This window comes from Hirundo rustica, chromosome 6, assembly GCF_015227805.2.
Source record: "Hirundo rustica isolate bHirRus1 chromosome 6, bHirRus1.pri.v3, whole genome shotgun sequence".
Taxonomy (NCBI): domain Eukaryota; kingdom Metazoa; phylum Chordata; class Aves; order Passeriformes; family Hirundinidae; genus Hirundo; species Hirundo rustica.
The window spans coordinates 48,683,902-48,709,932 of NC_053455.1; the positions used below are offsets into that span (position 1 = coordinate 48,683,902).

General features: G+C 37.9%; 1 protein-coding gene and 2 non-coding genes across 6 annotated transcripts in view; all 3 read right to left on the bottom strand.

The window, feature by feature from the left end:
* Window positions 1–1,360: 1,360 nt before the first annotated feature.
* Window positions 1,361–26,031, bottom strand: part of NAP1L4 (nucleosome assembly protein 1 like 4) — a 28,476-nt gene continuing 3,805 nt past the window's right edge. For 2 of the 4 annotated variants that reach the window (XM_040068803.2, XM_058421239.1), the window contains exons 2-15: window positions 25,381–25,412; window positions 24,210–24,271; window positions 22,645–22,744; window positions 21,569–21,710; window positions 21,375–21,461; window positions 19,725–19,844; window positions 19,065–19,136; window positions 15,247–15,386; window positions 13,188–13,333; window positions 11,392–11,414; window positions 10,690–10,809; window positions 10,376–10,402; window positions 9,093–9,149; window positions 1,361–2,641 (exon numbers count right to left, since the gene is read on the bottom strand). In XM_040068803.2, coding sequence (XP_039924737.1) covers window positions 2,603–2,641; window positions 9,093–9,149; window positions 10,376–10,402; window positions 10,690–10,809; window positions 11,392–11,414; window positions 13,188–13,333; window positions 15,247–15,386; window positions 19,065–19,136; window positions 19,725–19,844; window positions 21,375–21,461; window positions 21,569–21,710; window positions 22,645–22,744; window positions 24,210–24,271; window positions 25,381–25,394 — 1,149 coding nt within the window. In that variant the 5' untranslated portion in view covers window positions 25,395–25,412 and the 3' untranslated portion in view covers window positions 1,361–2,602. Of the gene's footprint in view, window positions 2,642–7,919; window positions 7,958–9,092; window positions 9,171–10,375; window positions 10,403–10,689; window positions 10,810–11,391; window positions 11,415–13,187; window positions 13,334–15,246; window positions 15,387–19,064; window positions 19,137–19,724; window positions 19,845–21,374; window positions 21,462–21,568; window positions 21,711–22,644; window positions 22,747–24,209; window positions 24,272–25,380; window positions 25,413–26,031 lie in introns of all 4 variants that reach the window. The other 2 variants (XM_058421237.1, XR_009208018.1) reach the window with 2 other exon arrangements.
* LOC120754819 (small nucleolar RNA SNORA54) lies at window positions 17,776–17,897 on the bottom strand. Its single transcript, XR_005701582.1, has one exon. It is a non-coding gene; the product is annotated as a small nucleolar RNA SNORA54 (small nucleolar RNA).
* LOC120754820 (small nucleolar RNA SNORA54) lies at window positions 21,049–21,176 on the bottom strand. Its single transcript, XR_005701583.1, has one exon. It is a non-coding gene; the product is annotated as a small nucleolar RNA SNORA54 (small nucleolar RNA).

The following is a 26,031-nucleotide window of genomic DNA, read 5'->3' on the forward strand; positions in this document are numbered from 1 at the left end:
ACCAGAACTGGAGTTTTTTCCTCCCTCAAATGAGAAGCCACCAACATGAAGGCTGCATCACCAAAGTGTGTTCCCATGGACTAAACTTCAGGGTTTTTATCAGGGTGCTGAGATAGCAATTCAAACAATAACTTGTGAGGTTTTGCACACTCACACTCCATCCTGGATTTACCACACAGCCTGGATTTATCTGGTCATGACATTCTGCCTACCACCTTGCCAGTTCTTCATACTCTGTTAGAGGAATGAGCTGTACAGGTAGCAGTTTGTTTCCTGTAGACAAAGTCTGTAAGTGAAAACAGAGAAGTCTAAGAACTGCTCATCTCTGCCATTATCAGTGAGATCTGCAATGGGAAGAGCACGACTGGGTTTTGACAAGATCTGGTTTCTATTAGGCTGCGTCAACCAGCATTAACTCTGCTTGAACGAATCTCAGCTCAGCTTTCCCATCGCTTTCCTTAGGACAAACATCTTGCTAGGCCGCTTTGCTACCCACCCATCTCATTTGGCTTTCTTGCTTTCTTGATGCTGGCACATTTGCTTCACATGTTCTGGAATTTCCCGTTTTCTCGAAATTAAAGTCAGCCTTTCAGGATTCATGCACATAAATTACTTTGGTGTGGTAATTTGCAGATGTTTATCTCCAGGCAGCATCACTCCCGTTTAACCATGTAGTGGGAAGTACTGCTTGAGGATGGGGAACTATTATACAGTTTCCAATATAAATAAACCAGATAAAATATTTCATGTCCCTGGCACTGTGCTGAGCCAGTTTGCACATGGGCAAGCTCCATTTTTTATTCCTGTCCTTGTCAGAAATGCCTTCATACTGCTCTCCATTCCTGCCAGAGCGCACTGCAGTCAGACTAAGAGGTTACAAAATCTATTTTTTTAAAAGCAAGCCCAGAACCTATCCCTGTTCCTGCCTTCTTTCCTCATTCCTGCATTCACACTATGCCACCTGAGCATTAGTGTTGTATTTTCTGACTGCAAGGTCAAATGTGGGAGTACCTTAACATTCATAAACCAGTTTGTCCCCCAGCACCTCATTCAGTCCATGACCAAAGTGCACAGAGCATGTGGAATCTTGTAATGATGCTGCTTCCCTAAAAACCCCAACTCCTACAAAAGGTTCCAGACTGTTAGCTTGCAAATTGAGCAAGTTTGTTCTGATTTACATCAAAGAACTGTACACTGCTATATTTACAAGGACTCCTGTTTTGGCTTTTGGCTAAGGCAGATGTTGAGTCAGGAGCTGTAAGGCCAAACAGCTGGAAGGTGCTGTGTTTAACACTCCACCATTCACAGCAGGATGCTCATTTCTCCTAGGAAACATTAGGGACCAGACAGGCACCACCAATCATGTTTCACAACTTTAATAGAATAGTCTATCTATTCTGTACAAATTGAAAACACCGTATTAAGTTACAAATGTGTAAGGTAAGGCTGGAGCACTCTACATGCCTGGTCACAGTGTTGATACAGCTGATTCAACTGCTGCCAGAGGTTGGTAATGGATGCTGAAACTCGAAACGTGTACCTTAAGTGCCACACAACAACAAAAGGCAGCTTTGAAGACTTCAGAACTTTAAATAAAACAAATTGTGGAATGGAATAATTTCAGTGTTGCAAGTAAGACACCCAAACTTCAGATTTATTGAACTGATTCATTTTGATAAATTTCCGTGTTCATAGTGAAAGGTCCTTTCATGCTGGACACTAAGCAGTAAGACTACTGGAAATTGTCTGGTTCTTTGGCTGCAACCCACTTTCACCAAAAGCAACAGTTTGGCCTTTGCATTTTGATCTTCATCCAGAAGAGTTGTCATTTTGATGCAAGTTTGTTTCTTCTGTCTAGACTACTACATTGAGACCACTTTGAATTACCTGTTTTACAAGTACCCATATTGTATGCAAAAGAGGAAGAAGATTTTTCAAGTATATTAAAAACTATTAAAAAGCACTAATTCTGTCAAAGTACTTACAAACATGAATAAATAAATAGTAACATGAACAACTAAGTCTCAAATATGACACCCTCTTCAATGAAGTAAAATTACTTCAACTCAACTGGTTGTACTGAGATAATAAATATGACATTTAAAGCTGCTCAAGCACTAGTTCAATTTTTAGGTTGCGAGAAACATTAAAAAAGGGGGGAGGGAACTAGCAAAAAAGTCATATTGCTCTATCTGTTTCAGCTACCATACATGTAATCCATTTACTTTAGCTTCTCAGCACATTGCTATTCCACAATTTTCAATGTTGAGCAAGAAAATGGATAATCCTCACATGGTAGTCTGGACTATTCCCCTATGCATAGGGCAAAAGGCTCTAAAGGCCTACTGACATACTTAGCTACAGTGTACCAACGGCTGTAGAGTGTGCTTTATTTAAACCTCATATTTCCCAAATGCATTGAAGTTGCCACTGTACATGTTAAGCAATAAAGTTAGTGAAAATCATGCATTTTAAAACAAATTATTTTTAAGCATTGTTAATAAGATTGTGCTGCAGCGATAGAATATCCTGTACTGCAGGTCAGGTATCCAACTATTTGTTACAAGTTGTTCAAATATCACTTCCAAGTGGTATTTCCTTATTACTGTTGTTTGCATTCAGCAGGTTGGCTGGACTCTTTCTGCACAAAGGGAAAAAGAGAAAATAAACAGTTAAAAATCAAATTGGCATAGAAGAAAACGCTTCAACAGAGAAACTGGCTACACATTTCTGAATTAACTAGGTATCACCAGCATGTACAAAAATGCTACACAAAAACTCAAGCTACATCAAAAAGGTCCAACAGTCACCATATTTACTGGGTTTCCCCTTGCCCCCAACTGCTTGGTACCCCATAATTTTTAATCTATTTTTGTGCTGTTAACACTGCATCCTGTAGGTCAAGGTTCACACAAACAAGAAATCAAACCACCACCTACTCCCCTCAGCCAGAGGCTCTATGTGACTTCCAGCCCTATTAAACCATTTTAACAATAAACTGCCACCTTCTCCAGCTCTGAGGAGGGAGGAAGGCAGGCTGCTTGTTCTGCAGCAAGTCTGAGTTTCTCCTTAGGAGCCTTGCCCTTTCTCCTAAGGTGATAAAAATGTAATGAATGTGTTGATTTCTTCTAGGTTCTGCACCACCAGCAGGTAATTATTCAACAATTTAACACTGGGCAAGAAGTCCGTATGTTAACCTGACTATGTAAAAGTAGAAACACCTTCATTAGGTAGTTAAACAACTTCCCCTTTGGCAAAAGGAAGTGTATTTGGGAATGAGAACAAGCAGTCAAACAGCTAAGAACTTCAGGTTTACATTGCACTTCTTGCTTTTTTTCCATTGTAAAACAGCATTCTTAGAAAGCTGAATTTATTCAATGAATTTCCACTTTGCTTGTCCCCTTACCATTCTTAATATAGTTTCTTATACACAAACAGCAGTCACAGAAACCTGCTGCAGTCTAGTAAAGAAAAATACAGGTATACAACACAACATCCTGAACCATCACTGATGCACTGTAAAATGTTTCTTAGTTACTGTGCTAAAGAAGAGGTTTATGTGTTATAAAATATGTACCCATGCCAAGTTCAGTATACATCAAGTAACCAAGAGCTAAGACAACTGAAGCATTTTGCCCCTAGTGAAAAAGAACAGGTGCAACTAATTTAAAGTTCCTTATCATGAAGCTTTGCCCTTGATAATCTGCACTAAATCCAGGCTGTTTTTCTGTTCCTCACCAAAACTGCTTTACGGTCAGTGGTCACTATCATTCCCACTGCAACCCAGGATTAGATCAAAATGCCCAGATGAGTCAGAGACCTTTCAGAGTTCTTCCTTGCGGTATACCTTACCCAGCACATCTGGCTAACTTTAACTGTTCTCTCTCATCTGCCTGAACTTCCAAGTAACACTGATGTGAATTAAATTGCACTGATCGGGGACTAAATACAGGCTAAGGGATATGTTTACACAGAATACAAAATCAGCATTCTTGCTCTTAAATTAAAATTTAACTGCCTCTGGTAGTAAATTGCATGCTACTCCTTTTTATTGAGGGGCAGGCAAAAAACCAGCATGTTTTTATCTTAAGTTTTCTAAAGGTTTGTATTCTTCTTTTAACTGCTTGATATTTGAACATGGCTAGAGTAGTTTGCAGGCAGCATCACTTCCTTTCCTCTGCATTCTGGAGGAAAGCCATGATAAAATAACAAACCTGCTATTTAAAATGTACTTTAAAAATCTTTTCCATCTCCCTCCTTCCTTCCTTGTCACCTCTTATATATAGCTCAAGACACACTTAGGTTGACCACTGCAACCATTTCTGCCAAGTTTTAATGATCAACCAAAACACTTGTTATATTTTCTAATAAACTTCATTATCTTTTCCTCATTTCTGTAAACACTTAAATCATATTTACTGCATATAACTGTTTATCCTGTAAAAACTGAGTCACAGAGATCACAAAGTTATCTTCTAAGGATCTTTCAGTGTTGATTATTGCTCTCAGGCAAAAAAAAAAAATAAATACAGTTTGAGGGGTTCCTGGATCTGAGTCATTTGTTGGAGGATTTTGAGACAAATACTGCTATTTTTAGGTTACACTTGAGGGTGTATCTCTGTTGGCCATATACACAAAATGCTTAAGCAAGCCCCAAGCATCAAGGCAGTATTTCAGATCCAGACTGCAACATAATCCATCTTCTCCCACTTGAACACACAGCACTGCCCTTGCTGAGGAAGCCAGCATGTGAGCTCTACACTGCCTTCAGCTACCCTCAGCCTCATGCAAAGCATCTGACAGCCTACTCCCAGAGGACCCCAGCACAGAGACCAGAAGTCCCTTCCAGTTACAGCTCCTCATCTCTGGCCTTCGCTGGCCCCTGTAAGATCAGGGTCCAGCCCCAGGCTGAGTGTGATTGGAGAGCCGACATCCACGCTGCCTCAGGCTGAGCTTTAAAGCCTGAGCCTGCTCTTCCTGCAGAGCCCAGACTGTGACACTGGGTCAGCCAACCACTACCACTGATCTGCCTTAGCCCCTGTGCCATTTATCACCCCATCCCGGCCAGGTTTCCATTCATGCTCTATTTCCCTATATTAACATCCTATATTAATATCTTAGAAAGGTAGCGAAGTGCATTGGCCAGGCAATAAAGACCAGAGAGACTTGAACTGGCAAAGATAAGGAGGAATTGCATCTTATTTAAAAATAAATTTAGCAGTAAACACAAGTACTGAAGATCACTACCAGGGCTACAGAGACAAGAATTCTTCTGGTTGTAAGCAGATTCTTTACAGTAACCATAGATTCTTTACAGTAAACATAAGCAGACTTAAGTTCATCTGAAAATTGGTAGGATTTAAATTTTTTTATATCTTTCGAGTCTTTCACATTCACTTTTTCTGTGCAAGGAGTTTAAACTACTCCAAGCCTTTAATTTCAGTTTGAGATACCGTTCCAATGGATACGAACGAGCTGAGTGAGACTCCCATCAATTTCTCTTTTGCTAATAAAGATCAATATATGGCTTTTTGTTACTGCCGCTCACTTATTGCAACACTTTCTCAGAATTAAAAATTGCACCTAAAATTTGCAAGAACATAGAGCTAAAACAGAGAAGAAAGTACGTCTGAGTTAATACTGGTTTTATGACTTTCCTACACAAACCCCACTGTGTCTGCCCATCCAGTTAAACTGGTGTCCCAGAGGATGCCGACATAAGCCCAAAATCTTCATGCCATTTATTTTAGCCATTTTTGGTTTTGTTTGGTTTTTTTTTCAAAACAGATCCTGAAGGAAACACTGAATTTCTGTTAGTCTTCAGTGCTTAAACACACTAGGCAAGATACATTCCTAGGTGGTTCAAATAGCAATCAAGTCTTTATCTCCTTACTTTTCCAGTCCACTTTTTGGGAAGTTTCCCAACTGCTAAGGCAGCCATGCAGGAACAGGCAGATCAAGATCTCATCTGACTCCCCAAGAACTCTGGCTGCCAGCAGTGGTATCGAGGCAGGCAGCAGGCACTAAATCTGATGTCCTTTCCCATGGAGAAGGTAGAAAGCCTTTCTGAAACATCTTCAATGGAATAGTCCAATTATGGGACCTAAAGCTGAATCTTCTCTTTACTTCCTATTCTATGTTACTGAATGAGAAAAAGCAACAATATCAGAATGTAAACCCAGAGCTAGCTGGAGTTCAATAAGCAACCCTAACCCAAACTACCTCCCTCCAGAGCCGGTTCTGGAAATGAATTTGCTGCTGACAGGGCCTTCCACTGTAACTCAGAAGACAAAGGATCTTGAAGGCCACGCATCTCTCGCACACAGAGCAGCTCTTTTGCTCATTATTCAAACCAGCACTCTGCATTACCCTGTCAGCTACTTCTCAATTCAAGCACAGCCTCAGCAAGGTAAAATAAAGGCAGCTAAAGGAATGGGACAGGCAAGCACATAGGAAAATACACTAGACAAAACCAGCTACATTATCTAGCTTTGTAGCTACTTTCAATCATCTGACTGCTCAGTTTTCCAAAGCCACAACTTATATATGGCACAAGTGCTTTGTGTAAGAGATGATAATGATCTGGTCGTATCTGAACAACCCAAATGTACTTAAAACTCACAGGAAGGAAGGAAGGAGGAAAAGTTTACAAAGCAGAAAGTGTTGACATGCAGCAAATGTACTACAACAATAAAGGAGGCGGTAATATGGAAATGACTTAAAAGGAGAAACTGGATTTGAAAGGAAAACAGACCATTTATTTTTGTGTACATAAAAAGAAAACTATTCTAGATAAGAAAAGCAGGGAATGGGAACCGGAAGGCAAAGAAAAGCAAGGAACAGGGAAAAGAAGAGCAAAAAATGTTATGAGCAGGAGAAAGACTGTAAGACAGGACAGGACCAGGGTATCAGTGTCAAAAAAACGAAACAGAAGAATTCCAAGTTGACTTGAAAAACTGGAGCCAGTGGCTGACAATTTTTAACTGTAGGGAGACAGCACAGCTGTGTAACAGACTGCAGCAGGACAACAGATAAGCCACCGTGACAAAGAGATGTTCTGTTACTACAGGTGAACCACCAGTGCACGTATGCTGAGGCACCAAAAACCAACACAGAAGCACAGCTCCATTTGGAGCTTAACAAAAGTAAGGAAGGGCATTATCCATGCAGAGGGAATGAGCTGGAAGGATTATAGCTTCTAAATAATTGAAATAAAAAGACACAAGCCTAAAATACAGGGGGGAACAAGTATGGAGACTGTTGCAGGCATTGTTCTCTGTGAGGAATGTGATGAAAGGTGAAAGATGACAGTATACAACAGAAGGAGCTTTTTCTTTCTTCTTTTAAATAGAGACAGATGAGCACAAGAACAATACCTGTGCAGAATCCTGAGAGATCAAGAAAAGGCTTCTAAGAGTGACTGCCTGCCTTTGTCAGGCAGCATAAATAAGATGCTGAAAAAGGCATACTAAGTAAGCAGATGACTTAGAGTTTAGGAAGAGCAGAGAAGATATTTAAGAAAAAATTTGCAAGTGCATTAGAAACAGTAAAGAGATGCAACATCAAACCAGAAACAAGGAAAAATAAAGTCTGACAAGTCTCAGTATCTTTCATCATGTGTATATGAAATACAGTTTGATTGCTACAAAGGAAAGCAGAAAGTGTGCCAGGAAGGCAGTGTCGTTCTAAAAAATCTACTTTAATGATATGATTTAAAGGCACTCACCTCTACACCCATTTCTTTCTATTTTTTACTAATAAAACCTACTCTGAAGTCACCATTCCCCCATTTCTTTTCCCCATACAAGGAAAAAAACAAAACAAAAGAAAACCAAACAGAAAACCCTAGAAAGCAAACCACATTGCATGACTACAAATGGGACTCTTGGAAGTTAGGTATGAATGGAATTCCACCTTACCTAGAAATGTATGAATGAATAACAGACTTATATTACACCTAAATGGGAAAAAATTGAAAGGAACTGTCAGCATGGATGAAAAGTGAAATGTACAAAATAATACAGGAGGCAACAACCATAACCTTCCAAGATAACTTCAGCTTTTTTTCTCCTACAGAATACCAAATCCTCTAGAAGGATACTTCTCACAAACATATGTTGATGCAGGACTAACACTGTTTTCTCAGCTGTCCAACTTTTTCCCATTACAGGTACACCACTACATCTGAATCCTACAGAGCAGAGTCAGAGTACTGATTTTTGCCAATCTAATCCTGTTTGGTTGATCTTTGTACAAGACAGACTTTCTTTAGTACAGAATTTCTCACTAAAGAAAAACAAACTTGACTCTCAATAGTAACAAAACCCATTTACGAATGATACAATGATGTATAAAACTGTACCAGATGAGCGACATGTCAAGCTGCTGTTAAGACTTTTATCCAAAGATCAAGCAGTTTTGCATGCCTTTCACTTTTTCATCTGTCTTTATAAAAAATTGAAAGCTGATGTTTTAAGAACTACATAATCACAAGTCTGTCATCACTGTCCTAGCTTCACTAAACATAAGCATTTACCATGACTGAAGAACTGAAAAATACCTATCAGAAGGAACACTAACCCTCAAGGCTGAATTTTAAGCCAGGTATCAAAGTTTAAAATTCAAAGTTGAGTACTGACTTTTTTTGATTTCTAACCAAGTACAGACATGTAGAGTCTAACCGGCAGCCATCAGGACAACGATAAAGAACAATTCTAAAGAAAAGAAAATAAACAAACAAGCTAGTTGAGATCTGTCAGACTAATTCTAGCTTGAAGTCCAGACAAAGAACATCTGAATATGACCTTTCTAAAGGAAAACTGTATCAGCATTACAGAGATGCCATTAAAAAGCAAAGGCACACAGTTTGGAAATTATCTTAGTGCATGTTGGAAGTCAAAACCTGCATTTTCTCAACTGATGGAAACATTTAACTTCTCTTTTAAGACCAATTTGAGTGCTGCAGATGATAAAATCACTGCAGTCAGAAGCTAGGGTGTGTTTTTGATTGATCTTTTCACAAATTATCATACCCATAGCTACACTGCTCATGATTATTGCCTGTGTTATGACTAAGAACACAAAGTCCCTACCTTAGGATCACTCTCTGCATCTTCCTCCTCTTCTCCCTCCTCTTCTCCCTCCAATTCCTATGACAAAATAGAGATAAACTAACAGAAATTAAAACAGGTTAAAAGTGCAATTTTTTGTAATGGACAAAAAGCAAAGTAGCAAATTAAATTATCACTGTATTCCAGAGTGTTTCGGACATCAGCATTGGGCTGATTTAAAAGAATTCAGCATAAGTTTTAAATGCAAAATCTTTTAAACTTGATATAAAGGTCTCAGTATGGCTTAAGGCAACTTTCCTATGCACGCTGCTGCTGCAGACCCACAGCAGTTTTTAAACTTCCACCTAAAAAATTCTTTGGAATTTTAGTTCTGCCAATAGATATATATGCCTGATTTTGTTCTTTATTTCAGTCTCCCTCCAAAGAGTGTTTATTTACATTACTGCGGACACACTATGCATTCCTTTGCAGGACTTTTGCACTCAGTTTTACACACAACTACAACCAAGTGATAACATCTGGCCCTGGAAACAGATTAAAAATACACATACACTTCTATTAATACCCAGCTTAAAATAATACAAATATGAAAATGTTAGTCACTCAACAGCCTAAGCAAAGAGGAAAGAGAGACTGCATGCTGAAGGCTGCCAGCTCATATCACATCAGCAGCTTGATAACCTCTGATGTACTCTGCTATGCTGAAGCTGACAACAGTCAGGGATGTACCTTTGACAAACTAGCAAAAACAGCATAGTAAAAGCAGTAAAGCAAACAATTTAAAGGATATTAGTTCATTTAAATGTGGTAATATTTAGTGGGTTTGGGTAAAGCCTTTCATAGTGTGATTGTGTCCATAAAACACTACTGCAAATAGACCAGAGCCAGCCTAAATTACTTATGCTGAGGAGTTGCACACTTCCCCTTTTTTACTCTGCATTTGGTAAGACCCAGTCTTCAAGCTTATGACAACTAAAAGGCGACAGCTGAATTCCACTACCACCTAAGGAAGAGATACTTATCATGAAGCACTCTAGAAAAGAGTTTGTCTAATTTTTGACTCATGTCATAAAAGAGCTTTAAAATACTAGATAAAAAATGGATATATGCTCTTGCAGCAAGTACTTTTATGAAAAGGAAAAACCAGGCACAGTTTTGCAAGACATGAATGCTGAACTCTTTTGGAAAGAAGTACCATGCACAAGAGCATTTATGAGCTGTTTTCTGCTCCATATAGAACTATTCCTGGCACTGGAATGGAATAGGTAATCAGTAATCTACAAAAAATACAGCGTGCATCTCACCTCCTCTTCACCTTCATCTTCTTCAAACTGAAAAACAAACCCAAGGTTTAATTAGCTTTGCTAGTATTTGCATAAAGATTTCTGCAGCAATAGCTGTAGCATATTCAAACACTATAACTGAAACTAAGCCCCTTCCAGAAGCAGATTAACAACATATAGGAAGTTGAATGACCCTTTCCTATCCCTCAGTAGCAGGAATTTCTTCAGGGGTTTGTTATTCTCATGTAATTAATACTTCACCCTAGTTTAATCAGAAAAGGAGAAGAATGTTTCTATGTGCTGACTAATAAACATAATGCCAATTGCATACATACGTTATCATCATCCTCTATAGCTTCCCCAGTGAAATATAGCACAGCACGAGGGACTATCCTTTCACGGAAGAAGTGTCCAATTTCAAAATCTGCTGCTAAAGTGAATTCTGAGTCTTCGTCCTGTAAGACAAGTCAGTTTGAGTTTTCTACTGCAAACGTGATGTGCTACACAGAAGCAAATGAAAATATTTCAAAGTTAACCGGTTTGGAAAAACATCACACACATCACCAACCTTCAAGGCCACAGGTATTTTCTGTATACTTAACTAAGAATAAAATCTAAATCTAGATTTGCAGAATTGAGATTGTTTCTACAAGCTTCCCACTTTCTACACATAGGTTAGTGTCCTGCTGAGGCACCTTTTATTAAAAAGCTCATACAGACTTGGCTGGATCTGGCATCTGACATTGCAGAACTGTTCAGAATGTTCCAGACTGATTTTTAAAGAAGGGAAAATAATGACCTTCCCAACGGCGACCACTGGAGACATCTTGTTGGATCAGTGAGTCGTGTAACTGAACTGTTAAAGGATTACTTGAAAAAGTTGACAGTATCTTTTACTTTATCAAGGTGAAGCCCAGCTTTGTCAAAAGCAAAAATAACAATAAAAATATACAGTACTCGATAAAAGAACCCTATAGTCAGTGAATTGTCAAAAAAGGATGTGGCAAAAAAGCAATTGTGCCATTTCAGAAACTTACTAATGACTCTCCATCTGCAGATACTGCAAAAAAAAAAAAAAAGACAAGAAATTTAGGAAATGCTTGTACAGTCTCACCCACCTCAATAATCAAGATGACAAAACACAGTATAAAGAACTCATACCAGAAAACATTGAGGTTATAAAGGCTTTGCAAGGTAATTATTTAAACTATGACAATTCAGATTAGTTTTAAGTTAAACCTACAGAAATCATAAGAATTTCGTGTGTTATAGTTAAAGCATCAAAGTTGCTTGGATGTCAAAGATTTTTGCACAGGAAATACTCTTTCTACAAGGATGGGTTCAGAGGACATGCAGACCAACATATTTGGTTTCTCTGTTAATGCTGTAATTACAATAACTTCATTTGGCCAGAGCACTACAAATCATCTCTCCCCCAAACAAGTGGAACTATTATTAAATAGATGAGCATTTTGACATGAAATCTGCAAAGCGTTGTTGAGAAGAGGTCCAGTACTGTAACCAGCATGGAACAGGGTGGGTGTTTTCTTTGTTTAAAGAAAAAAACAACCAACAACAACAAACAAGTCAATGCAAAAAAAGCCCACAACACAAATCAAAGTGTATTTCCCATCTCTACACTACCATGTGATCTACTGTGAAAGTGATCACCTGTCTTAGTCCTCAAGTTGAAAATACAAATATCCACTGCCAGCAGATATCAGTGTCTTATCTTTTACAGCTAATTCCAAAGTGTACCCTTTGAGTAACTAAAAGAACAACATAACACCAACAGGAGACAAATCTCCAACCTCTCCTCAAAAATTAAAGGACATTTATGTACCAAACCACCCCCACCTTTGGAAATACATATCCCATGATTCTTAACCCACATATGTGGGGATTTGCAGTGGTATTGAGGAGGGACAGCCCACAAGAGAATCAAGAACCATTTTATTCAGTACACTTCTGGAATCCCAGAACAGTTTGGGCTGGAAGTGGCCTTAAAGATCACTAAGTTTCAACCCCTCCCCCTGGCAGGGACACCTTGCACAAAACCAGGTTGCTAAAAACTCTACCCAGTCTGGCCTTCAGCACTTCCAAGAATGCCCAGAGAAGTTATGGATGACCCAAACAGTGTCTCACCACTTTCACTGTCAAGAATTTCTTCCTAACATCTAACCTAAACCTCCCCTTTTAGCCTAAAGCCATTCCCCTTGTCCTGTCACTACATGCCCTTGCAAAAAGTCCCTCACTGCCTTTCTTGTAGGACCCCTTTAGTCCACAAAATAAACTACTCCCCTCATCTATGTTTGCAGAAGAGGACAATGAAAGACATACCAAGAAAAAATCATGGTTTGGGAATCCATCTACATTGTTTAATATGTGAGTACACATCTAACATTAGACTAGGAAAATGAGAAAATTATGTATGGAGTATCAGGGATCACTAATTAATCACAGAAGAAGCTACACAAAATTCTGTCATTTGACACAGGTGATGATCAACAATGGAACACATTTCTCTCGTATGCTAGAAACAAACTGATGCGTGGAGCCATCTTGTGGTAAAACATGTCAACTTCTTTATGAGAGTATATGAGAGATTCTTTCCATACTATGAATCCTGTTTACACTGTACACCTATTGGTCAAATTCTACAGAATAACATCAGAACAAAATCACCTGTTTGGGTAAGCAAGAGTTTGCAATCCTTCCTCTGGTAAGCACTTTACAATGCAGCAGCATAAATTGTTTGAGTGTTCAAGTCAAAGAAATACAAATATACATAAACATATTTTAAGGATCCTAAATTCTGAATTTCCAAGCTTACCCTTTATTGGACTGAAGAAGTTGAAAAATGAATCGTTAGGTACTTGTTTAGTAATTGTCCGAACTGTGCCTCGGCCCTTGTGTTTCTGTTTCTTCTTGATTGTTTTAACTGTAACATTTTTTCCTTTCTTCCAGTCAATGGTACACCTAGAGACAGCACATGAGAAACAGCATTTTAACACAAGGCACATGGGAAAAGAAGGAACTGAGCAAAAGAGCAGCAACATCAAAGCCAAGATGATGGCTTATCACTCTCTAGATAAAACTACTTGACAAGATATGAAGCGGATCATAGCTCTAGAGATGATGTGTATGTTGGACAGGTCAAATATTTCCCTAAATGAAAATGCTATAAAAGTTTGTCTTGGCAGAGTAACCACGGCCCTCACTCCACCCATAATTCAATACTTCTGGCCCAACAACTGGACTCCTGTAACCAAGGACAGGATCAAGCTATTCCAGAAAAAAAATCTCACCAGTCAGACCATTAGAAAACAATACATTATATCCTTTAACTACAGGTCAAGGCAGTGTCCATTCACCCTAAAATGCATGCCCAAAGAGTGGCCAGGGAGAGTGATGTTTGACTCTCCAAAGAGCAGTGCTCAGGTTGACTTGGCAGCCAAGCAAATCCAGCTGAAAAGAAACTAATTGTCAGTTCCATTCTGCTGCTGTACAAACTGACACTCAATGAAAAGTCTCTCTCCATTCAAACAAGTTTTACCCAAAGCTGCACACGGCAAAGAGGGGCAAACACAGCTAATTCTCCTACAATGGAAATAGTGGTGTCACAGGAACCCTTAAATGTCTCGTCCTATAGACAGATGGCCAAAGTCATCAGTTATATACTTAACCTGGATAACAAGGCACAGACTTGTTTTCCTACTCGTACCATATCTAACACCTTCCTCAGGAAACATCAACTGAAATCAGAGTTTTGATAAATCTGCAGTCCAGGAAAGCATTCCTTTATAATACTGAAACAGAAATATTTTGCTGTAGTGAACTAAAGTTTTCTTTAAAAAGAAATAATCTGTTACATAGGCACAACTTTCACTAAACATTCAAGAAGACATTTTGCCTCATGGCAAGTGAATACTGGATTCAAAAGCCAACATGTAGCACTAAAAATCAAAAAAGTAAAAGGTTTTGAGGTTGTCAGCATGCCTTCAAAAAAACCAGGAATTTGGCATCTCTAAAGTGTGACTTAGAAAACCCCAAAAACCAAACCACCAAAACACATCCTTGAAGGGGTAGGAAAAAAACCCTAAAAACCAAATAATCACCCACAGAAAAGAATACTTAGGTGCTAAGGAAAATAGGGTACAATTCATTTTTGTCAGCTCTGCTCTGGTGTGGCACTGGATTTTGGTTACAGAGCAGAGAGAAGAGAAAGGGTTAAGTTAGATGGAATGATTCTTTTGCCCCCAAAAAACTTAAATGTGGTGTTCAACTCAACAGACTTCCAGAAGAGACACAAGAACTCACCATCCACAGCTGTTTTGTGAACATGTTTTGCTAAAACAATAAAAATGAAATTTGAAAAAATTGCTGCATTAGCCACAGCTGCCAGAATCAAACTCCATGGCCTTGATGTTCCAGCCTCAAAACAGGCTGAGAGAACAGATGATATATATGACCTATTCCTGCCTGATAATAATAAACCAATTCCTGCTGGAGTAAAAATTGCTGAGGAGATGATAAGAATCCAAGAGAGTCCAAGGCTACTTATCAGACTGAGGAGGGGGGTAGTCTGTGAAAAATAATGACAAAAAAATTTACCCAGTTATCTGGAAATAAAAGGTTTATTACCTCTATCAGAGAACTATAAAATTCAAAGGTGGTCAACTTAAAATGTACACAATGCTAAAATAAATCTCCATCTATGCATCTGTTACTTCCGCATGCTGAGACTAACATATCATCATCATCCCTACAAAGATTCCCAGTTTTGAAGTCAGTAACAATTTTATCTTTACTAATGATTATCACAGCAAACAACAACAACAACAAAATGCATTTTTACTTCAGAAGCTTTTTGGAATTTCAGTTTTCCTTACCCCTCACAATCAACTATTTCAGGTCCTTCAAATGAAAAGGGATCCGTCTTGTCTGGTTCCGACTTCATCTTGTATGTTTTTGTCAAGACTGAATTGGAAAAGTAGTCATTGGGCCCAAAGTGAAACTCTAATGAGAAAGACTGGAAGAAACTTTATGTTACCACTAACTTTCATCTGAGAAATAGTGCATCAGCACAATTATCATTAATCAAACGCTGAAAATAAGAAAAAAAAAATTATGGCAAACATATTTCAAACTACAGCAGAAACAGGAAATTATGAATGTCAACAAATTCCAAATGTTCAAGAAGCTACAACAACCTTGGCTTAGATTCAAATTGTAAACAGGTAATTAGTACATTTCATTCACCTTCACATATACAACTGCTGTCTTGAAAGCAACCTTAGAAATTCTCAGTATTTTGAGGAGTCTTGATTTCATTTCCTATGGAAGCCTCTCATCATCCTCGCCCTAGGGATGAAGTTGTTATTTTGTAGTCATTTTAACACTAGAACACCACCACGTGGTTCTGTTGCTCCCCCAAGTCTGAACACTATCGTGACCTTAAGAGAGTGAATCAGACTTTATTTCCAATTAAAGCACAATTTAGATTGCAGGACTCTATTTAAATAGTACACTGCCCCAGGAACCAGAGGATTTTTTTTCCAGTTGATAATAGAAGATCCTGCAAAAGAACATTGACTAAACTGAATCCTACAACCATGCCTCAACAGCTTACAGCCTGAAGCAGGTGTTTCTAGTTGTGTTTGAACCTCCTCTGGCACCCAAAAATCATTTGCAGAGATTCAGTTTCTTACATGGAGAACAAAAGGCTCCAGTTACAGAAAACCACAGAATCCATGATACATCCATTTCCAAATCGGTAAAGGTTTCTAAACTGCTTGCACAATGCTATATACGCTCACTGTACACTCAGGATCAACTATGAACTTTTTAAAGTACACCAAAACTCAAACTGGCTTGGAACAGGGGAAACAATAAAGGACAAAGGGTTTTGGCAAGTCACTTAGTGACATGAAGGGGGAAAAGTCTTCATGGTCAGCTCAGCACAACAGCAGGACTGGACTGAAGGTCAAAGTTTCCAACACCACAGCCCAGCCACAGTATGTGTAACATTTACCTCAAGTGCCTGATTTATTTCCCCAGTAATATGCCTTATGAATTAGCCCTAATCTGCATACAAAAAAGATTACATAACTGCCAAAAGACTGGCCCTGAATATACTTCCTCGGGCGTTCTTCAGACTCAGGCCAGAAAACTGTCTGTGATCACCAACAGACGGAGAACTGTCCTCTGCCTTGCCATCCTCTTTTTCAAGGCTATTCATGCGAGGACAAGATAAATAACTCAGGACAACAGCCTGTTCATCACAGATATTTATCCCTCACTCATCTCCCAAAGGCCCCTAATCTTCCTAAGACCCCATGAATCTCCTCACATGACTCATACCTGCTAAGAGAGTGGTCAAGGAGCAATGGAGACCAATGGCAAGAGCAGCCTTCCCAATCCCCATGCTCCCTGTGTAAGGCCAGGAAGCACTGAGACCCAGCAGTACACTGGAATACCTGTGTTGACTTTACATTGGCTCTTTCAGCTTCACTTCCCCTTAAAGTAATTCAAGATAGCTGCATAGTTTGGAGGCTGTCTTCAGCTAAGGCTAATCTCTCTCTGGCAAACATGCTCAGGGCAAGAGTTACAAACTTAGCTTATCCACTCCCAGTGACGAACACTCATACCCAAATAATCCCATAAACCATCACTGGGGCTATAAATAACCAACCAGTGGCACTACTTAGCATGCAGGATCTCAAGGGCTAGCAAGACAAAAATACTTGCACACACTGCATTTCAGCATTTCATTGTATACCTGCTAATTAGGAGACAAGAAGCTTTAAGCTCCACATAATATTTGAAGTGTTGTAATAACCTTTGCAATACTCTTTATTTGGACATCTCTGGAATTTTTTATCAAATATGTTCTCATGAAGTTCTAAAAAAAGAAAACTGCTCTTTTTTAAGCTACTTAAGTTATACCTAGATGCATCATCCCGCTCTAAATATGCTAGCTAAGGATCCTGATGTCCAAATAAATATATAAATAGAAATTATAATTATAAAATACACATAAGTTTATCCATATGGTTATAAATAAATAAAAGCAAATAGTAAAGGAGCTTCATGCAGATAAAAATTTCTATGTGCAGGCCATAACAAACAGGACTTTGAAGCACTTTTAACTGCAGTCAGGTAAATCCATGTTGGAGTGCCATAACTATGATTAATTGTTTTGGGTCAACAATAAATCTGAAAACTCCTAATTATCATGTATTTCTTTAGCAGCAAAACCTAATCCCCAGCAGAATTAGTCTATCTATGACACACTGGTTATGTGAAGCTCGTACAGTACAAAGCTCCCACTGCTGCACCAATTTTCAACAAAGAATTGCAGATAAGACAGTCACACACAGCTGCAGAACAGGTTTCACTCAAGCAGTGAGGGACACATCCTTTGTCTCCAAATACAGAAGGGACATGGAAGTTTGTCAGCCTTCCATTATTGGGTTTAATGTAGCACTGGAATGGAACCTGTTTACAGAAAAATGCTGTCAAAAGGTTACGAACAGTGCATGATCAGATAAATCCAGTGTTTAAAGAGTTCTCCAGCTTAAGGTATCATAAAACAAAGCTGAATGAACACAAAAATGATGTAGGCAAAAAAATCCTATTCCCATCTCATCCAAATGCCGCTGAATAGCTATGTTCACAACAAAACACCCAACTTCTTAAAATACCTTACTTTGCGATTAGGCAATTAAATTTTCTTCATAAAACTCATATCCTCTCCCTAACCCCCAGCAATCTTTAGAAACTTAATTCTCAGTTTCTCTGCTATATTACTTTCTTGCCTATTATCAGCTTGAGTGTTTCAGTACTAGTAGCATAAATAAGGACAATAAGGAATAAAAAACAAGACTCAACAGAACACCAAACCAACTTGCTATTAACCATTAAAAGTTATTCTGAGAAAGTCCTCCCATCTTTCTTATGTGACTCTTCAGTGATGCTTTGTCTTGCCTTTATTTCAGGCATTCTCAGAAGACCATTACTCCATATGGCAAAATAAAAAATACCAAATATAAGAAAAAAAGCCACAATGACATCCTTCTCCCTGCCGCCCCTTCAAAGGGAGTTCAAGGACTAAGTATAGTCTGCACAAATTGAATAAGCAGCAGAACAACTTCTTTTCAACAAACACCGTTTCTGTACATCAAGAAAACATTTCCAAAAACAAAAAAAAAAGAAGCAGTACTTAAAATACTCATGAAGTACACTTTTAAAATACTATCTAATATGTTTTCTATTATTTTCAAGAGGCACAGTAGCTATACTCACTGTTTTCAGTTAGTATTATCATGACACATCTCTTTTGATAAAATATTTGATACCCACAATTTTTCCTACAATTCATTTTCAAACCAAAAGCAGCCATGTAATTATATTCCTAAGAACAGCTACACTTGAATCAGAGAGAAAAAGAAAGCAAAAACTAGACAGAATTGAACCAGAACTTTAATCTAGAAACTACACTAATGTCAGAGCTCTCCAAGCTAAGAATGAAAGAGCAAAGAGTCAGGAAAGCTGAAGATAAATCTTTCAAAGGCAAAGCAAGAAAGTAACAGCTTGGAAAGAAACCTCCTCCCCCTACACTACAGCCAAAGAAAGCTGAATGAGTATTTTGGAATGATGCTCACTTCATCACTACAATCTTCATGAGAAACAAGCAGAGAAAACTCACCATAGGCTGTCCTGGTTCAGAAAACTTCACTTTAATATCCTGCAGATGTTTCAAGATAGGTTCATCATATTCCTAAGGAGAAAAAAGCAAAATCTAATTCAGCAGGCAATATTTAGAACAACAGCCTCTCCTTAAGAAAGAACCAAACTAATTCTAACTCATTCAACAATTTCAGCTATATAAAGATCTGGATGTAAATTTCTTAATCATAATTGCAAATTCTATGTGCCAAATTCTCAGTCATTTTAGGACTCATCTTCAGTAAACAAAGCTGCTAGGATGTATTACTTATGATACAGTAACTTCATTCATGGTATTGATTACCACTGAGATTCACAGGAATCTACACATTCTAGGGAATTCTTCTTTAACAGCATTAAAAGCAATTAATACAAGAGCAGGCATAATTACCTAAGCTATTTAACATGAATTCAACTAATCCACAGGTATTCTTATAACCTTTCAAAAATAATCCTGTATGGATGAAACTAAAAATGCTTGTACATCATTTCAAGCATCTTCAGGGATTCCAAAGATTCAAAAGATTTGGTGTCTCACACCAAAGGATTGACTCACACTCTACAAGGATTGACTATTAATGGGGAAAGCAGCAATTAATTTAACACAACAGAAGTTGTTCATTTTAGAGTAGAAACTTACATGTACTAATTCACTTAGCATGTCTACATTCCTAAAGATAGTAAACCAGAAGTCTGGAATTCCTTTGACATTTGTCTCTTCTGCTTTTTCATCTATTACCACTGCATTTTTCAGGTCTCCCTGGGAAATAAATACAGAAACAGTTGAGAAATTAAATTGTGACTTCTCAGTATATTTAAAAAACAGAGACAGAAGTACAGAACAACTGCCATCTCTGAAGCTGCGTTTAAGGAACATTTGAAATCCACTTTGTTTTTTCCCCTCTGCAAATGAAGTTAAGAGATACAAAGTTTATTTACACAACTGAACATATACACAATTCAGATTTCCTTTCAACTCATTTGAAATTCTTCTATGTGACTTCTATTCTATAGACCAAGTGTCTGCTTCACTGATTTGACAAATAAAAATAATTAAAACACTTTCTATAAACAGAAAAAATTATAAATGCGTTTCTCTTTTTCTATTAATCCCATTTCTGTAGCTTCATAAGCCACCTATGGCATTTCACCTAAAAGTTTAAAATTTAACTTTGCCCTCTGAAATGCTGTTTTATCTTCCCCATTTTGCAGAACAACTTGTAAAGTTGTTTCTCACAAGTATTTTTCATTATTATACTGTGTCTAATTATTACTATTTTGGGAAATAGGATGCCCTCCACATAACTTACATCAAATGTTATAAAAAAGAAGAATGAGGAAGTCATTTCTGAATCCCAAACAATGCTGGAGATTTAGTCTGAATTAGTTGCACCTTTCCTTTTACACCACTAGATAGCAGCAGATATTTAAGATGTTTTTGGCAGTTGCTGGGATTATGACGAGCCAAGAATATGAAGCTGCAGTTTATTTCTCACCTAGACAAGTTTCTGATGTTATTGTGCGGAATATGGCCTGTCAATGCTGTATTTACACAGAGCCTAAGGAACATTTTTTGCTCATGCACATGGAGTACTGTGTCACGCTAAATCTCAGGAGATCAGTAAAAACCAAAAGAACAATTCACTTTGAATACAGAACAGCATCCAAAAAAACCTAGAAAAAAAATCAGGCTAAGGAAAAAATGCAAAGAAAACCTGACAGAATGGCAAACAGTTTTCTTAGTAGGTTGCTTTTCTGAGACAAAGTCTGAGCACACATCTCCAGAAATGATGCTGGGAAAGTAGCAGGCAGCCCACAGACTATTTTATGCCTCCTAAATCTAAACAGCTCCTGCTCAACAGACAAGTAGGAATCCACCAGCCAAGCAGACATTTTATTAGCTCAATTCTGCTTTATGACTGTATGACAAGTGCCTCACCTGTATTTATGAAAATGAAAGCTAATGATGTCCCCCAAAATAACATGGACAGGCAGAGAACCAACCAGTCTTTTTTTATCTTAGGGTTTCATGTAGCACCGGAATGGAACCCATTAACAGGAAGGTTCTGTTAACAGGTTACGAACAGTGCCAGGCAAGGGAACTCCTCAATTCCCTCAAGCCACAAATTTGTAAAAAGGCTAAACTAATGGTGTAGGAGCTTTCACTAGACATAAAAGTGTAGTCATCACAATAACACATCACTGGCACAGAAGTTCTTTCAATGACAAGAACAAGAATTTAACTCTGACTATCCAATATAGCCATAGTAGATGACCATCTTATACTCACAGCCAGTTTTTCTTCATCCTCATTTTCACTGTGCCATTCTGACTCTGCATCTGTGGGTTCAGCTTCCCCATTAATAAACTCTCTTCTCTGTGTTAAAAAAAAACCAAAAATGTAATTGAATACGTAAAATTATATATATGCAACCAGAACTGACAGGAACAAAGAAATAAAAATTATATACATAATTTCCCCACCTTATCAAAAAGAGGCTGATAGAGTGCTGCATATTTTCTCTCTAAGTCATGTACTTCTTCATAGAATTTAGCTTCTATATGGGCACATTTCACCTGCAGCTTTTTCAAAGCATCAATCCTTCTTATCACTGCTTTTGGAAAACTAAAAATCAAAATTATTTAAGGTTAAAAGTTAGTTGCCTCAGCATTATTTCATGTATTACTGAGAAATACGTTGCTTATAACTACGTGCAATTTTTAAATAAAAGGCTTATGTCAAACATATATGTTTCTCCAAAACCTATTTCAAAAAGTTGAAAGAATCCTCTCCTACCCAAGTTGTTCTCAAAGGTGTTATCTTCTGTTCCATTCCCTGGGGCCACTACCCTCCCCGTGTAGTTCAGAGATCTGAAATTAACACCTTTGTTTACACCTAAGCTTCGAGACTAGATTTGTGTTGATCCATCTATGAAAAATAAGAAATGTGCTTTCTACAGGAGAAAGCTCTGATTCAAGGGTCATCCTCATAAAGCACACATTGCCCATCCGCACTTTAAATTATTAAACATTTAGATACAGTCATGTAAAAAGATCTCTTTATAGAACTTATGTTTTTCTAAAAAGAGGTCTGCAACCAGCCATTCTCAGTCAAGAAATAAAAGCACAAGTATTTACTAAAGGCAGTATTTAAATCTACTTGACAGTCAATATAAAACCAAGCTTCAAACTAGGGATATACAGGTCCTGAACTTTCCATTATATCCAGGAGAGTAATCTAATAGAAATCATCAGTCAATGTAGCACATGCCCTGCCTGAAGAAGGGTCACAGAAGGGAACAAAGGAGGAGAGGGGAGTTATTTCTGTCCAAAACAATAAATGGCCACGGTAAATAGTAAATGGGACAAAATCTTGTTTGCAAGTTTGCATAAGGTAAAACTTCACTCTTCTTTCCCGAAGTCAGACACTATGAATCACAGGTTAAGTAAACCATTTTTCTTAGGGATTCATTTATTCTGATTTCCTACCCTAATTACACAGTAATAATGTTCTATTATGCTTTCAGTCTTTCAAGAATTTTATCATGCCCAGTACTTACGTTTCAATGTAACTTGAAGGAGTAAGTGATGTGTTGTCAAGACGTTCCTGAAGAGATGCCAGGACTTGTGGATTTTGCATCACTTGGTCTGCCAGCTTTTCTATGAAGATAGAAAACCCCTTTTAAACAAATGTGCATAGATTTATAGTGCTTTAGTCATTCTGTGTCCTCCAGTAATCACAGTAAAAATACTCACTATTTTCATACCTTAAATAACACTGGTGTTATCTGAGGTGTGAAAACAGTATTTTACTACTAACACAAATTATTACTTCAGGACCAGCTTTCAGGAATATAAAGTTGGATAATGATGGAAAAAAGCACTTTTCTCTTTGCAAATCTACCAGTTGCTTTTACAAGCAAATAGTACATCAACAATATAGGCAAATTTCCTGTTTTCCCTTTAGGTAAGTTTCTCTATCCTCCTTCTGTATTAGCTGTACCTTAAAAGCCGCATATAAATTTGCAGGAGGAGAACCACTGAATAACACTTCCAAGACATCTCTTCTCCAGCTAGTGTGACTCCTGACAGAACCCTTCCAACTTTGTATACTGTACAATAAACAGCATAGCTCTGTGACCTTGACAACTACTAATTTTTTACCTCAAGATGACTTTACAATCTGTAAGATTCTTCAACCATCACAACACTTCCCAGAAGACCACTCTTACAGCAGGTCAGATCTAAAATGCTTCTGCTTAGGTGTTAAAATGCCTTACTAATAACAGAGCATGGTGTCATGGTGTGAATATTTTTACTTTTCACATCTTTCCATTCTCAGTGCTCTTCTCCCCATACTTTAAAAACCAAACAATAAATTGCACAGCACACACTAACACAGTGAAGCTTTCATATGCTTGTGTTTGTGTGTTGCTTTGTTTTTCTTATTTATTTGGAATTCTGTTGCTGTTTTTCCTCAATCCAACCTGACTTTAAAAATTATTCAATGGTGTCTACCAGTTCTCATGTGATTTCCAAATGCCAGTCACAAAGGATTTCTAAAAAAAAAAAAAAATAGGTAATGAGGGAGACCCAAAGAACATCAAGTGACCGCATATATGAAACAAATTTCACTCCAACTTAAAAATTTGAGTATTGGGAGAAATAATGGAACTGTAGCTTTTCTGCACACAGAGGTATTAATTTGAAAAACACTACTCAGCAGTTATCTGTAAACCTTGCTAATGGAGAATAAAAACTTCCAAGTGCATTCTGAAGATGCACTTTCTGAGAAACAAGACAGTAAAGAACTAACATACAAACAGAACAGCTCATTTTGATAACCATGCTGGCAAAGACTATACGTTGTTACAAGCCAGTTTTTGCAGGCCTTATTGCAAGGGTCTAGTGGGTCACTTCAGGCAATGGTAAAGCATCACAGGCACAACACACACAAAAATACAGCCTTCGCTCTGGTTTTGGCTGCAATAAACATGGGAAGCATCGGAAAGCGAACAGGTGGCCTAGAAACCATTGTTTTGCTTTCACCTGCAAACATCTTCAGTTTTGACTGTAAAGGCTTATTCCACTTCTGCAATGTCACCTACTACTATGTATTTCTTACCTTTTTTGTTGGTTGCATTTTTCGCAGCCTCCAGAGAATCTGAAGCAGTATCTTCTGTTTTACTAAAAGAATTCAAAGGGCAACATATTAAAATAGCATCACATTCCACCAATGTCAGCATTTAAGAACAAGTTATTCTGAGTTTTTGGTGTACTACAGCCATGGTTTATTGACAAATATGCCAATAAAAGACATATTTATGTCTTCAAGCTTGTGAAAACTCCGAAGCTTAGATATGAAACAAGATCTAAGCTGAAAAGGAAGCAAGAAGCAAGGTAAGGAAAAAAAAAACAACCCACAACCAACCACACCAACCCTGAAATAAAACATAACAAACCCAAAACAAAAACCTTTGACAGATAAATTCATCTCATTAAGTGAATGGCAGGCCATTCATGTGCATGATTCAGTCTGTGAATCACATGGCTGTTCACTCTGCACATGAAAATGCTATTACAAATGAAAATATGAGATACTTTTAGCGTTAGTGATGAAGAAAAACATGAGAAGGGATGCAGTTACAAAAGGAAGATGAACAAGAGATAAAAGCTCTGTTTCCAATTTCTCTAACAAGTTGTTTTGACAAAAACATTCACTCCTATTCTAGAAGAGATGTCCCTGGCCTCCCCATCTCCCTGCAGCAATGCCTTCCATCTCACTTCCTGTGCTGGAGAAGGAGAGGACCCAGCATGAGTCAACAGCCAGACAGAATTCCCCATGCTCCCTGTCAGTTCAGAGGTCACAAAATGCACACTGGATATTGCTGAAATTAACCCTAACTCACACACAAACCCAAAAGAGATACCACATATGCAAATGGGTATTATCAGCTACTGGGCAGACCAGCTTATCCGGCACTGCAAGCCCCAAAGAGCAGCAGTAGATATGGATTTGCAGCAGTTCCATAGAAACATTGTTCAAAAAATACTACATAAACTAGGGAAAAAAAGGTACCTTTTGCATGCCTAAATTACAGATTAGAGAAACGCTAAGTCTCTTCAGTTTTTTCAAGCATTTAGAAAAATATTACCATTTTATTCTTATCCAAGTCTGGTAATCCCCTCTTCACAGGTTAAATAAAAAAACAAACAAAAACCACTCCTGCAGAACACCAGATATACAGCTGGCTCTAACTACCATGATTTAATTTCAGGAAAACAGCCCAACATACCTGTTATCTGCCATCTGTGTGCCTGTATCCACCTGCAAGTCGAAAAGTAGTGTTTAAAAATACTTGAACAGTAATTTGTTTACCTCAAAAGAGGATGAAAACAGAACAGGTCATTGTTTAAAACATCAGTACAAAATTAACAGCTGCTGTTTTTTCTAAGGAATTCATCATGCATAATCCCTCACAGTAAACTAAATAGCTACCACAATACCTAACTCAAACTGAAACTTGCTCAGTTTTTGAAGTCTGTCAGGGGGTTTAATCCTCCTAGAACTTAGTTTTTCTGTTAAATACTCCAGATACCAATGCATTTCTACCCAATCATAGGTCTTCAGTCTGAAGTTAAGTGCCACAGTTTTCCTAGATTAGCTCAGCATTCTATCAAAAAATAATGAGCCAAAAAGGACATAGATGTATTATTTTCTAATTCCTTGACAGCATAATAATAAATAATGAATTTTTAATCTCTGCCTATATAGCTTACTTGAGCAAAAAACCAACAAAAGTTCGAACAAATTAATTACAATAAAAGAAAAATGTCATTTGGCAGTTACCACCCAAGCAGAAAAATACGTTTCACTTGTCTGTCTAATCAGGATTGTTTTTGTGAGCAGCTGCTTCTGCTGCTCTACAATGTGCCTAAAACTTTTG